The sequence below is a fragment of the Grammomys surdaster genome, unplaced genomic scaffold (assembly GCF_004785775.1).
Source record: "Grammomys surdaster isolate TR1022 unplaced genomic scaffold, NIH_TR_1.0 193, whole genome shotgun sequence".
NCBI classification, from domain to species: Eukaryota; Metazoa; Chordata; class Mammalia; order Rodentia; family Muridae; genus Grammomys; species Grammomys surdaster.
The window spans coordinates 11,665,461-11,680,950 of NW_021604638.1; the positions used below are offsets into that span (position 1 = coordinate 11,665,461).

General features: G+C 46.0%; 1 protein-coding gene across 1 annotated transcript; it reads left to right on the plus strand.

The window, feature by feature from the left end:
- Window positions 1–12,013: 12,013 nt before the first annotated feature.
- On the plus strand, window positions 12,014–12,828 carry Gtsf1l (gametocyte specific factor 1 like). Its single transcript, XM_028769486.1, has one exon. It carries the CDS (start codon window positions 12,303–12,305, stop codon window positions 12,756–12,758), a length of 456 nt encoding a protein of 151 aa, XP_028625319.1. The 5' UTR covers window positions 12,014–12,302; the 3' UTR covers window positions 12,759–12,828.
- Window positions 12,829–15,490: the final 2,662 nt, after the last annotated feature.

Consider the following 15,490-nt stretch of genomic DNA (forward strand, 5'->3'; position numbering starts at 1 on the left):
CTCTCTCTCTCTCTCTCTCTCCTCCAGTTGTGAAATGCCGAGGTAATTTTGAAAGGAGGCATGTCCCAGACTTCAGTCCCAAGGATCTGTCCAAAGAATAAATTCCTCCCTATTGAACTGATCGCCTGCCCAGGGAAGTGCTGCCCTCTAGTGGTCTGCGGATGAGTAGCAACAGCAGGCTTCCCAAACTGAGGCCAGTCACGAGGATCGCCTACCAGCTAGTGACTGGTGACTGTGTACCCGCGGGTTTAGTCTTTGATGCTGCTATGGCTTCTTCATTTTCGGTGTTCTCAAACTTTAGATTTTTGAGTCCCACCAGTCCTATTTATGTGCCACAACTAAATATATTTGTGAGAACAATTCACTGAAAAATAGAACCTTGAGGCGCTAGGGGCGTAGTTCAGTGGTGGAGCGCTTGCCGAGAAGCACGGTGTGCTCAGTTCAAGCCCCAGCACCACAGAAACAGCAACAAAAATAGCAACTTGAGTTCCTACAGAACATGGGAAAAACAATTTCATTTGCCATGGCGGAGGAGGGAGACAGAGAAGCGGAGAAAATAACTGAAAACAAAATCAGGATTAACATTAAAAAACAAGTTTCCTGTGCCGGTTCATCCTACAAAGGTACCTGGCACCAAGGTCTGTCACCCTGACTTTAATTTCCAGGACCCATATGGTGGAAAGAGCGCAGCGGCTTCATACACACACACACACACACACACACACACACACACACACGATGAATAAATAAATCATTTAAAACAACTTTAAAAATTAAAACAAAGCCAGGCAGTAGTGGCGTACGCCTTTAATCCCAGCACTTGGGGGGCAGAGGCAGGTGGATTTCTGAGTTAGAGGCCAGCCTGGTCTACAGAGTGAGTTCCAGGACAGCCAGGACTATACAGAGAAACCCTGTCTCGAAAAACCAAAAAAATAAAAGAAAAAAATTTATAACATAAATATTTCCATTTTGAAAAAAAAAAAAAAAAAGCACTGGCTTGCTGGATTCAAACAGTGATGGGTTCTGGGTCACAAAATCACCTAGTCATGAACAAGCCATTGTTTGCCAGGACACACTAGCAACAATGCAATAAAGGCAGAACTGTCAAACCCAAGGTAAACAAAAACCAATCACTTGGAAATGTATTTCCTAATTGCTCAGCTCAAACAAAGGAAGAGAATGTCAGTCATAAGCAGTTCAGAGGGTAATGGGGGCTAAAACTCCAGACAGAGAAACTTGGGGAAGGTAACCAACACCCCCTCCCCCATCGCTCTTTGCGATTTTGTCATTAAACAAGGAAGACAGGAAATAAATGAAGCATGTAAGCCAAGAGACAAAACTAGCATTGAGATAAACCTGGGTAGAAAAGCAAAAAAACAAACATTAAATTCATGAGGTAGAACAGAATTGGAGCAAGCCGATCTCACACACAGCTTTTTTTTTTTTTTTTTTTTTGAGACAGGGTTTCTCTGTGTAGCCCTGGCTGTCCTGGAACTCACTCTGTAGACCAGGCTGGCCTCGAACCCGGCAATCACACACAGCTTCTTGTAAACAGTTGGGAAGGGCCCAGGTTTGTGGACCCCCAAATTTAAAAGCAGAATAGTGAAGGTAGCTTAGTACCGGGTACCGAGTAGAGTTTTTGTTACAAGAGAAGAGGGTGCATGGAGAGACGGCTCAGGAGTCAGGAGCACACGCTGGTCTTGCAGAAGAGTCCATTTTGGTTCCCAGTACCTATGTCCAGAGACACACGGCTGTCTATAACTTCAAAGGACGCCAGGCTCTTTTGTGCACCTCCAGGGGCATCTGTATTCACACATGCACAGATCCCCACCTGTACACACAATTTTATGTATATGAGTCCACCATGCTCTCTTCAGACACACCAGAAGAGGGCATCGCATCCCAATACAGATGGTTGTGAGCCACCATGTGGTTACTGGGAAACTCAGGACCTCTGGAAGAGCAGTCAGTGCTCTTAACCACTGAGCCATCTCTCCAACATATATATACACACAATTAAAAATAAAATAAGTTAGTAGTGTAGGAAGTCCATTGTCGGTATGAGGTGCCCTTAGAGTTCACCAGGGACTCAGATGAGCAGGAAGTGCTTGGCCCCTCCCCCTGGCTGACAGCTGATGCTGCCAGGAAGCCTGCTATGTGACCGCACCTCTAATTATAAAATGGAATATGCTCAGAATTGTCACCCTGGGTCGGGGCTAGGCGGGGCTAGGCTGCTTCCTCCTAAGTAAGGTCCCAATGATGAAGCGAAGTTCAGATCCACAAGGTTCCCCTAGGGAACCAATGAGTTATTAATGTTACTTACAGAACAAGGTAGGGGCTGTTATAGATAGAAACATGGGTGACCTTAAAGCAGCCACACAGGATGGTAAATTCCTCATAGCTGCGTAGATGGCACCCCCTTCCCTACTCCTTCCTGACACATGGGTTTTCATTTTGGGGAAGTTGTTTCTACACAGGCCAAATCTTCCCCTCTCTGTGCCCATGTTACCAACTGTTGGTAGCATCTCTTGGAAAACGATGCAGGTCAGTGGAGAGCAGCTCTGATAGTGTCTACATTATGGATCCTATCTATGTGGACAGGCCTGAAAAGCACTACCCAGACAGATGCGTACATCCTTCTCTCTGCTCAGGTTACCATGGTGAGCAACCTTTCAGGTCCCAGGCTCAGGAAAAAAAAAAGTGCTGGGAGCAGGCTGCAGGCTGGAGGGCCACTCAAGACATCTTTTAGAAGCACAGGCACTCTGATCTCCCTTTGTCACTAATGGACTTAACATCGGCCCGCTGCGCTGATGTGGGTTTGGCCATTAAACCCCCTAAGAGCCTACCTCCTATGATGTGGTTTCCAGGGTAGATGAAGTGTTACCATTGCTGCCTCCATATGTGGCCTTTCAGGGGTCTGAAACTGCAGCTGGGGTCCCTGGCCATGAAAAGGCACCTTCTGGGTTGTGTGGGGCAAGAGCCAAAGCATCTGCTGACTCCCTCCAGGGCTAGTGCTGAGGCCGCTCCTGAACTGGGCTGCAGCGCCATAAAACGGTAGAAAGTCACACTTTACCAGAGATACAGTCTGAGCAGAGCAATCCAGAACTTTCCTTGGGGTGTTTCCTTGTGGTTCTCCGTGCTGTCATGGATCATCAGCCTACAGGTTCACAAAGTTGGAACAGAGAAGTTGGGGTGGAGGTGGGAAGCCCTGTGAGTATATACGGTGAATGACCACACCAGACTGGCTATCAGGAGGAAGATCAACTTTACTTTGGGTGACTCGAGGCTTATAAAGTTTTGAGGGACTAAGGGTAGGGACATCCAGGAAGGGCAAAGGGCATTGGCTTAGGGTATTGAAATGCCTCATTAGCACGGTGAAGCATTTGGGAAATCTCAGGTGCTAGCTGAACAGGTTCTTATCTGGAGAAAGGAAATTGACCCTATGATCTAAGACTATGTGACATTCCTCAGGTAGAAGCCTGGGGTCCTTAGAATTCCCCAGAGAAGGTCAGAGAAGGAGAAATCCCTGTTAATACAGTCTCTCATTCTGCACCGCACAGACCCAAAGGCTATCTGGTCAACAATCTGCTCACAGAGAGCGCTAGAGTCCTGTCCAACCTCAAGAAGCCCCACGTGCTGAGCCAGGACATGGGCTTATTTCCTAGCAGAGGTGGGAGCACGTTCTGTGTCTGGAGAAAAGGAAATGTGTAATGGGGCAACAAGACAAGGAAGTCCTCGGGATTGTGGACAAGGCTCCATTCTCCTTCCAGGCTTTGTACCTGGAAGTTTGGGTAGCTCCTGGAACCCTGAAGTTAGCATACTTTAAACAGTGAAAGGTTACTAGGAGTGATATTTATCATTTCCTGGAAGCAGCTTTAACAGCCAGGGAAAGCAGCTAGGGAGATGGCTCAGTGGGTAAGAACACTTGTTACTCATGCATGAAGACCTGAGTTTGAATCTCCAGCACCCACGTAGAAAGCCACGTGTGGCCACCCACACACCTTTAAGTTCAACACTGTGGGGACAGAAACAGGAGGATCTCTGAGGCAGGCTGGATCCCAGCCTAGCTCTGGGCTCACTGAAAGATCTTAGGAATATGGCAGAGCATCTTAAGGCCTTAATACCTCTTTGAGCCTCTACACCTACTCACACGCATACATACGTCACACATATAAAGCACACACACACAGAGCTAGTGCATGGCTCACCACATGCCCATCTCTTTCTAGACGGAAGCATGAACGGCTAGAGGCCCAATAAGCCTAAGACCCTCTTGATAGCAACATGCAGAGCCCCTTGTAGCTATAACCCAGGCACCTGCCTCAACAAGTTTTACTACCATGCCGTGGTGAACCTTACATTGCTACTTTAATCTCTGCACTTACCAGCCTGACCCTGCCTGTCCTGATGTTACCTGGTGGTATAAGGATAATGTGAACTACCTTCTCTGGATTCCTGTGTCTAAGCCTGGCTTCCCACTCCCATGTCCTTCTATGAGGCCAGTGGAGGTCATGGTGCTGTGCCCTCCCCCTACAAAAGGTAAAAGCACGGCCACCATGCTCAACTGCCCTCACAATGGAGCCAGCGACAATGAGTTCAAAGTCCCATGGGAGCCAAACACCATGGCCAAGACGTGGAAGGATATGAGTAACTGTCATTTAAAATGGACCACAAAGGGACTAGAGAGATGGCTCGGCCTTTAAAGGCTAGGCTCACAACTAAAATGGACCACAAAGAAGTACAAACCTACTAGGCCCTGAATAGTAATTTAAATAACAAGTATGTATCAGTCATGTGTCTCATGCTGTAACAAAAGTGCCAGACAAAAGCAGCTCAAGGGATGAAGAGTTTATGTTGGCTCAAAGTTTGAGGGATTCAGGGTGGTCACACCAAGTCTGCAGTCAGGAAGCAGAGAGGGATGACTTCTATGGTGCATATTGTGTCTCCTTTTCACTCAGCCTGGAATGTCGCCCCATGGGATAGTACAGACCATATTTAGGCAGTCCCTATAGGATTCTAGATCCTATCAAGTTAATATTAACCACTATAAAATCCAACATAAAGAAAACTACTAAACTAACTGAAAAAAAAAATCACTGATAGAGATTAGAAAATTCAAGGTGCCATGTATACGTCATGCACACACACATGTGCACATGCCCCTTGCCCAAGGCACAAAGTACTTAAGCAGTGGGCAGGAGGATTTAAACCTGAGCAATTAGTCTGCTTCTGAGCCATCATTGATAAGGGATTTGGAAAGAACTCATGCTGATTACAAAATTCAGCAAGTACTGGCGTGGCAAGCTCTAGAACAGGCCAGCCGGCAAACATCTGGACTGTCCAAACTACTCAAATAAGTCCCGGGAGCCAGTAGATGCTATGTAAACAAGTAGGTTTGGTGAGGTTTCAAGATTTCACACTTGATTTACAAGAGAATATCTGGATTCAGGCCACAGGCCATAGTTTATTGACGCCTGACCTGGAAATACAGATCCTTGAAGATAGCCGTGCCCTGCCTCCTTTTTAGAAGAAAAATAACAAGCAGAGACTTGGTCCAAAATGACAGCAAAGCCCAGAAAGTAGAGCTCCCAAGGTTGTTGTTTAGAATTGCATCGTGTGAAGGCATTAATATAAAGCACCTGTCATTTACTTCTGTGCTTCTTTATGAGTTACGTGACTATCGAGAATATGGTCTTTCTACTGCCACTCGGCTCCTGTAAGAAGCTCAAGACTCGTGTGCATGCAGTGCTTTGTCGAGACCAGAAGGCGGCATTAGATCTGAAACTGCAAAGACAGGCAGCTGTGAGCTTAACCACTGAGCCACCTCTCCAGCCTCGGGGGTCCTTTGTAGGTGCAAACCTAAAAGCAGAGACCTGACCAGAATGTCAGAGAACCAAAACTCCTTATAGGGACTGGGATGAAGTTTAGTTGGCGTAGCACTGGCATAAGACCCTGGGCTCCACCTGCCTCTGCTGTGTTCTCTCTCTCCCTCCTCTTCCCCCGCCATCTCATGCACACGCATGCACTCACACTAACACCAACAACAATATGACTCTTATCATCATCATCTCAGCACTTGGGAGCAGGAGGTAGAATTATGTGTAATTTGGACTTCAGCTCTGCCCTGTTCGGTGCAAGTGGAACAGTAGAGGGAATCCCCACCCCCACCCTCACCCCCAAAGGAAGGAATGTCTCCCATGTTCGGCCGAGGTACCAAGAGCTCTGACTTCATGGATATAGGAAGCATCTGAACGTTTCTTTCCACCCAACGAGACTTTGGAAGGCTTCCGAGGGTAGTGGCTGAGCTACGAGATTAAGGAGGGCAAAACTGAGAGCCATGCTTGCAGGCTTATGCCCTTAGGCCAGTCTCTGTGAGGTATAGAAGCTTGTCAACTAAGGAGGCTGTGACTTTGGTGGAGGTGGTCCTGGCACTGTAGCAGTCCCGGGTGCTATATCACTACATGCCAAGCTTCTCCAGGAGGACACATCTATCTTATACTTTGGGCAAACTAAATTTGCCCTACGAAGAATTTTTCCAAAGATAATGAACACTAAGCTACTAAATAAAACTAGTTACCTGGCAATGTTGGCACACATCTATAATCCCAGTGCTTAGCTTAGAAGGCTGAGGCAGGAGGATTGCCAGTTCAAGGTTAGCTTAAACTAATAGGATCCTCTCTCCTTCAAGCCAAAATATAAAAACAGGTAGGTCCACAGGCTTCAAACACAGTTTTTAATCAACTCAGCTTGTCAAGCTTTACGAAATGAAATGGCAAACATCTTGCTCTGCCTGCTTAGAGCAAGAAACTATTCAAGGCAGTGTGACCGACTAGAAGAACAACCAGAGCCCTAGACACACAAACTGTAAACACCCAAATTACACTGCTCAGTGGGTAAAGTGCTTGCTGCACAAGTATCAGGCCCCCAGTTTTGATTCCAGCACCCACAAAGCTGGACATGGGCTCCTATAATACCAGTGCTGAGCAGAGGCAGATACGTATTCATTACTTTTGTGTTTCAGTGATAAAACACAATGACCAGAAGTAAAGTCATAAACCTACCCAAAACCTACTCTTAAATCCACCCACACAGTGCTGCCAAATGAGAACTAAGTATTCAAATATCTGAGCTTATAGAGGAACCTTCTCATTTAAATAACCATACACCCGGCTGGGCAGTGGTGGCACACCCCTTTAATCCCAGCACTTGGGAGGCAGAGGCAGGCGGGTTTCTGAGTTTGAAGCCAGCCTGGTCTACAGAGTGAATTCCAGGACAACCAGGACTACACAGAGAAACCCTGTCTCAAAAAACCAAAACAAACAAACAAACAAACAAAACAAAAACAAAACAACCAACAACAACAAAAAAACCCATACACCCTATCTTAGTTAGGGTGTCTATTACTGCAATGAAATACCATGCCCAAAGCAAATTAGGGAGGAAAGGGTTTATTCAGCTTAGACTTCCACTGTACTGTTCGTAGTAGAAGGAAGTCAGGACAGGAACTCAAACAGGCCAGGAACCTGGAGGCAGGAGCCAATGCAGAGGCCATGGAGGTGCTGCTTACTGGCTTGCTTCAGATGGTTTGCTAGAACCCGGGACCACCAGCCCAGGGGTGGCCCCACCCACAATGCGCCGGACCCTGCCTCACTGATCCCTAATTAAGAAAGAAAATGCCCTACAGCTGGATCTTATAGGGGTATTTTTTCAGTTGAGGTTCCTTCCTCATGACACTAGCTAATTCATGTCAAGTTAACATAAAACCAGACAGTACACCCCAAAAGTGTCACCAGTGGGAACCAACTGCTCAACTATCTAAGCCTATGGAAGAGTGAAGGGAATTCTTGGTGGCTAAGAGCATTGGCTGCTCTTCGAGGACCCTAGGTCAATACCCAACACCCACACGATGGCTCACAACCACCTATGACTGCAGTTTGAGGTATCCAGTGCTCTGTTCTAGCCTCCAAGGGTACTGCTACATACATGTACAGTCTATACAGACATACATGCAGCCAGTACACCCATCAATATAAAAAAAAATTTTAAAGGTTAAAAAAACCCAGTGAGCACCAGTTTCACTGAGAAACCTTGTCTTGCTTTAAAAAAATAAGCTGAAGAGTGACTGAAGAAGACGCCCAGTGCCATCCTGTAGCCTCTGTTCAGACAGGCACACCCACACAAAAGTGTACACACATGCGCAATACACTCTCATAAAAGAAACAGCAGGGGCATCTGGCAACAGATCTGTCACTGCAGAAGAAACAGTGAACCAAAGCACAGATCAGAGGAAATTATAGTTTATCGCACAGGACATACTCAGAAGCAGGTATGAGATGCTCAGATTAGTGAGTGCAGCACTAGGGTCCTCAGTGGGGGTTGCGGGTAGAGAGAAGGAGGCAGAAGCAGCATTTGAGGAGTGGCTGAATGTTTTCCAAACCCAACACAAGATAGCCACACCCAGGTTCAAGAAGCGGAATAAATAAGTACAGGGTGTTACTGGTCTATTGGCATCGTGAACCTGGGAGAGCGGGTAAGGTGATGGGTAATGTGAAATCCACTCCTAGTCTTACACCTGGGAGGGGCACACAAGCACATGCCTAGAACAATCCATGTTATAGAGGGTCAGAGCTTACAAGACTCTTGTCGTATTTACTGGGAGTTTTCTCACAAGGTCCCTGAAATCTCACACAGACAGCTTCATTCATGGCCCATTCGTGTGTTCCAAAAACAGAAAAAGAATGAGAGAGAGAAAGCACCACCAAGCCAGGCCTGCTAATCTCAGGCACGCTGGAGGCTGAGCCAGAAGCAAGTTCAAGTCCAGCCTGGATAATTTAGCAAAACTCTTCCTCAAATTCAACAATGAAAACCAGTTTGAGGCCAGAACTTCCATTGCATAGTGTTTGCCCAGCTTACATACGGCAGTGGGTCTAAATCTCAGTAGTAAACACACAAAAAGAAATAACAGAAGGAAGAGAAATATCTCACCTCAATAAAAAGATTAGACTGAAAAAAACAACAATAAAAACTCTAAGACAGACATAGAAAAAGAAATAGATTACCTTCTAACAAGTTAAAAAAAGGCTTGGAGATAGCTCATGTGACGTTCTGGCCTCACAAGCCTGAGGATCCAAGCTCAGTCCCTGGAATCCAGGAGAAAAAGCCACAGGACATGATAGTGCCTGCTTATAATCCCAGAGCTGGGAGGTGGAGACTTGCTGGCCAGCCAATCTAGCCTAACAGGTGAGCACCAGGCCAGAGAAAGATCCTAGCTCAAAGGAGGTGAGTACTGTGGGTAGTGCCTGCAATAATCAGCTGGATCCATAGGTGTTCGAGATCGCGCATGCACACACACACACATGCACACACGCAAAATTGTAAGTACCTGAGCTGGACCCTCAACTCCATGCAAAATGATAAAAACTGGATTAAGCTCAAGAGAAAAAGAGGATGTAACTCATTACAAGTCAGTGAAAACACTATTCAAGAGTAAGGTGGAGGAAGTTGCTGGAAAGTTGGCCCAGTGGTTAGAGCATTTGTTCTTAGAAAGGACTCTGGTTCGATTCCCAGCACTCACAAGAGGAGAAATGGAAAGAAATCTCAACAATACAAAATGATGGAAGCAGCGAGGTCCAGGGGGCCTTTAGATCAGTTAAGTAGCTCTCCTTTCAGGAGCTGGTTCCATCCTTGTAGATAGAAGTCCTTGTTTTCTCTGACCCTTTTGAGAAACACACATGCATGCAGGAGGCCACAGAGGCCAGAAGAGGGCAGCAAGCTCCGCTTAGACTAGTGTAAGAGACATTTGTGAGCTATCATGAGGGTGCTGGACCTGAACTGCCATCCTCTGAAAGAACAGCAGTGCTCTTAACTACTGAGCAATCTCTCCAGTCTTCTGTTGAGGGTAAGTCTGTTGCTGTGTAATACAATGCTAAATTCTGTCCCTGAAGGTCTAGGCCTAGGAGTGAATTCTCACGGTTACCAGCTTTGGTTGTGCAAACCTTCTTCCTTACTTCAAACTACTGATTAAATAAAAAATAGCTACAGACAATTACTGGGGGGATTAGAGGCAGGTGGGTTTGGAGCTACCCGGTTGGGGGTGGAGACCTGAGAGGGAGAGAGAAGAGACCACAAGGAGAGAGAGAAGGCACCATGAGAGGAGATGGACCATGAGCACTTGGCCAGGAGAAACAGCAGGTATCTGGGGAACACCACTGGGGAGGTAGCCAGGCCAACAGTTAGAAATGCAGATTAGGGCCGGGGGTGGTGGCGCACGCCTTTAATCCCAGCACTTGGGAGGCAGAGGCAGGCGGATTTCTGAGTTCGAGAGTTCGAGGCTAGCCTGGTCTACAGAGTGAGTTCCAGGACAGCCAGGGCTACACAGAGAAACCCTGTCTCGAAAAACCAAAACCAAAAAAAAAAAAAAAAAAAAAGAAATGCAGATTAGGAGTTACCTCCAGCGACTGTCATAGCCGAATAAAATAACCATAGTCTAAGTCTCATTTATTTGTAAGCTAGTTGGGGATAAGCTTATGTTAGTTGTACTACAGTCCTCCAAAGTATCTTTATAAAATCCTAAGTCAGCTTCCTAAATAATAATAGTAATAAAACCAGGTTTAAAATGCAGGGAAGAGCTTGAGGACTTAGTTCAGTGGTAGAGGGCTTGGCTAGCGAGTGTAGGACCTTAGGTTTAGTCTCTAGCACTAAAAGGGAGGAAGGGAAGGAGGAAGGGAGGGAGGGAGGGGGCTTAAAAGAAAGCTTCACATGATCCAGAAAGGGTCAAGTAGTAACTTTAAAGTTTGATGAATCGTGGACTGGAGAGGTGTCTCAGTGGTTAAGAGTACTTGCTGCTCTTCCAGATGACCCACGTTGAGTTCCCAGCACCTGCATGGTGACTTACAGCTGTTTATAACTCTAGTTCTAGAAGATCCAGAACCCTCTTCCGGCTTCTACCAGCTCCAGGTACACACACGGTGCACTTGCACACATGCAGGAAGAACACACACAAAATTAAAAAAAAAAAAACCAATGAAAAAAAATGGTAAATCACCCATGGGTACTTCAATTTGTAATTAGTAAGCAATTGGAAAATGTACAGACTGGGGAAGGAGTGGGAATCTTCCTTTAACACTGTGTACTTAAAATGATGACTTAAAGGAATGACGCCCGGCGTGCTGCACGCGCAGAAGGTGTAGCATGTGGGAGGGTGCGGCAAGAGGATTCTAAGTTTGCCACTGCCTGTACTAAGAAGTGGCTTAGCAGATTGGATGGATAGAAGGATGGATGGATGGATGGATGGATGGATGGATGGATGGATGATGGATGGATGGACAGAATCATACAGTCATACATATATATATACATATAGGAAATGACCTAGAAGATTGGACAGATGATTGATAGGTAGACAGATCATACATACAAACATACATACATACATACATGCATACATACATACATACATACATACATACATACATACATAAAGTGACCTAGCAGATAGGATAGATAGGTGACTTAGTAGATTGAATAGATGATGATGATAGATAGATAGATAGATAGATAGACAGACAGACAGGTAGGTACATGGAGAAAAGATGAACCAAAAAGAGAAACTAAGGCCGGACAGTGGTGGCGCACGCCTTTAATCCCAGCACTTGGGAGGCAGAGGCAGGCGGATTTCTGAGTTCGAGGCTAGCCTGGTCTACAGAGTGAGTTCCAGGACAGCCAGGGCTACACAGAGAAACCCTGTCTTGAAAAACCAAAAAAAAAACCCAAAAACAAACACATGACATAAAAAAGATGTTTTTGAAAGACCGCATGAAGTAAACTGAATATGAATCAGGGGTTTAATTATGCTAATGAAGTCAGAAGCTGCCAGTGGCTGGGTCTGTGTCATAAACAAATCTGAATAGCAGCTTTCCTCAAGCCACTCCCCCATTCGGTGGACAGTCTGTTCCTGATGTCATAAGCTGCCCATTGTGACCACCCATTCTGTTCCTTGACAACACAGGGTATCTCAGCCCTTCGAGTCAAAGCGTCATTATAACCTGCTAATTTCACCTCCTTGGAAGCTACTATTTTGGGCTCTTGTATCTGCCTGAGTTAACGTCTCTGGTGGCCGTTTTCTGGCTTTCTCTGCATAGCTATTGCTGACAGAACTTGAAGAGTAAGAATTTCCCTCCAGAGCCCCAAGAGCCAAAGCCTGGAAGAAGACAGCACGATCTTTCTTAGGAAGAGGCTTTTCCTTTCGAGGTGTACCACTTACACTTACAGCAGCAGGACACCCGGCTTCAAGTCAACTACCCATGGAGCCAGAATCCATAGAAATTTGTCCTTATAACCCACACCACCGAATCCCACTCAGCAGATTCCAGTACCACCTGGCGTCATGCAGGAAGAAGAATCCCAAGAAAGCCAAAAAGATGGCCAGCTGTAAGTACAACGCCTGCCATGTGGTCCCCATCAGAAAGCTGGCTGAACATGAAGCTACCTGTGACAACAGAAGCTCCCTGGAGGAAGAGGACACTTTAGGCCCTCTGCAAGTCAGTCTCCCACAGCCGCAGAACGAGGACACACCAGAGGTCCGTTGGCTTTCCAACCCTGATATTTGGAATGTTGACAGCGCCAACTGTCACCCAATGTTCGTCCTTAAGAGTTTTGTTCCCCAAAAACTTGTTTGTGAAAGTGACACCCAAGAGTCTCGGGGAGGAGACCAATGCCCAGAAGATCCTCAGACTAGGACCAGGAAGGCAAACTTCTAGCAGGAGGAAGAGGGCTCTTAAATGCGTGGATGGATCCCCGAATCTCATCTGAATAAAAACCTGCAAAGTAACCGTCTGAGCTATGCTGGTTGTTCCTAAAGGCTTAGTCTGCGGTGGAGGCGGGGTTTAGAACAGAGCTGAGAAAGTTCAACCAACTTCCACAGGGAACACTTAACAGTAGCTATGAAAATGCTTAACACCCACAAGCTTTGATAAGTAATTCTACATCTAAAACATCATCCTGCACAGACAGCCACACGCAGAAAATGGGGTTGAGTACAAGGGTGAGGTGGTATTTAGTGCAGCACTGACTTACCCAATAGGGAGGGCCTAACTAAGGAAACTATGTTGCAGCTTTACAAATGACAAGGTACCGTCCCGAACCAGGTGTAGCAAGTCTACAGATCTGAAAAGCCTGACATCTTGTTCAGTCTGTAAGTAGAACCAGCTACTTGGTTCTACAGCATTAAAACAGACAGAGATAACATCCAAGACAGTGTTGGAATACAACTGTCTACATAAACAAGCAGCTGGCTAGATTTGGCTAGTGGGATCTAGATTGCCAACCAGAGTTTAACTGATAAAAAGCAAGCCTGTGGGGGGGGAGGATCTACATTATAGCACACCATTTTCTGTGCTTGTTTTCAAGGCATACACAAGATACAATAGGAGTTCAGGGATGTTTAAATTGATCCTTATAGAAACTGCTTCCTCCTTAAAACTTAATACCAGCTCCCTCAAGGGAGGACAATGAGGTAACCAAGGGGTGGGGCAGCATCTCATTCACTCATGTTGTTACCTGGTTTTAACAGTGTGTCAAAAGGCAAACATAGGTTTTCAGTAAGTTATTTCTGCTTTGTTTTTCAAGACGAGTTTTTCTATGTAGCCCTGGCTGTCCTGGGATTCACTCTGTAGACCAGGCTGTCCTTAAACTCACCAAGATCCACCTGCCTCTGCCTCCCAAGTGCTGGGATTAAGAGCGTTCATGGCTACTGTCACCCGGTTGGTTTTCTGTAAATTCGTAAGAAATCTTTAGAGACATAGTTTTACTGTGTAGTTTGCCTAGAACTAACCAAATACCAAATCATTTGGCCTTGAACTTAGAAATAGCTTCCTGTTTCTGCTGGGATCACAGGTGCCCCACCACACCCAGTTTAGGAAGCAATCTTTTTTTTTTTTTTTAAGCATAACTTACACCCCACAACACACTCGCCTCTTCAGTTGTTTCCATAAAGTTGCTCCTCTCTCCAGTGACAGAAGGTTCTGGGTGTGTGACGTTTGGCACAATTATTCAGGTGAGTTAGGGAGACAAGCCTGCTGATCTGATCTCAAACTCTAGAACATAAAGGTGGGAAGAAAATCAATTCCACATGTCCTCCGACCTCCGTGTGAACAGTGAGAAGCTGCCCCCCCCAACACATATCCAATAATATTTTAAGATTTTTATTCTTGTGTCTATGTGTGTGAATGTATGCCAGGTAACTCCGCTGGAGCTGGAGTTACAGGGTCCTCTGGAACAGCAAGTGTCTTGAACCACCGACAGCCATCTCCCCAGCTCCTAATAACAAGAATTTAAAGAGCAGCCACGTGGGAAGCTAGGGGAAGCAGTGAACGGAAGAGTTGTATAAGGTCAGGAAAAGAAGTCTAGTGTAGGTTGAGATTAGTCATTGATAACAAATTTTACTTTCATCTCTTATATAAATCCATTCCAGCGTTTTCTCATGTATATTTGGTGCTAAGGACCAAACCCATGGCTTTACACACACACATTATCATTTTGCTATGTCTATGGCCTACTTTTATATAAAGTTGAAGTCTTCCATAATGGAGTTTAGATACACATGCTAAATGCCACACGACATCCTGGGTAGAATACAGAAACAGGAGACAAAACAAAAAACCTGGTGAAATCCAAAGGAAGTCTGGAGTTTGGTAATGACTTAAAACAGCCATTCTTCCTGCTAATATTGGGGGAGTGGGGAGGAGGAGCAGAGTGAAGTTTTGAGAATTCACTACATGATCATTCGAGCAGAAAGTTTAAGATCAGTTAAGCTCGGAAGAATCTAATGGCCTCTGCACAGGCTGGTGTTGACTAAGTCCCAGCTCTGTCACCATCCAATGCTGGGTATGAGAAGTTTCCATCAGCTGTTCATGAGTAGAGCGCTCAGGCTTGTAAAAAGGACTAAGCAAATTCAGTCCAGGGAACTTTCCCCTCAGTGCTAACAAGAGTAATGGTGGTGTTCAGCCGTCCAAGCCACTCTTCAGGCAGTCTCACAATAAACCCAGGTTCTAGCCATTAACAGTTGCTTAGGCCTGCCTCAGTGCCTCCTCAGTTTGTGACAGCTGGTCTGGGTTCTTCCAGGTGAGGCTGAGCCCCTTAGGGAACACTCCCTAACCCTCCACCTCCCAGAGCCTCAGTTTCCCATCCTCACCTTGGGACCCTGTTATGTACAGGCTATCATTTGGATCTTGCTGGGTCAACCCTGTCCAACCTTCAGACTGTTCCTACTCCTAGTCACACTCTGCTCCCAGCACCAGTTCAGCACATTAGCCTAGGAAACATCAACTTTGGATGGATCCAGCTGCAAAGCTTCAGCACAACTCTGAGGTCCCTCCCAGGTCACTTGCATCGAGATCATAAGTGACCGATAATGGGTCCCCCCATCCACAGTGGGCTGCCTCTGGATAGTTCCTGAGAACCGAACCAGAGATAGGAAACAGCACCGGGTATA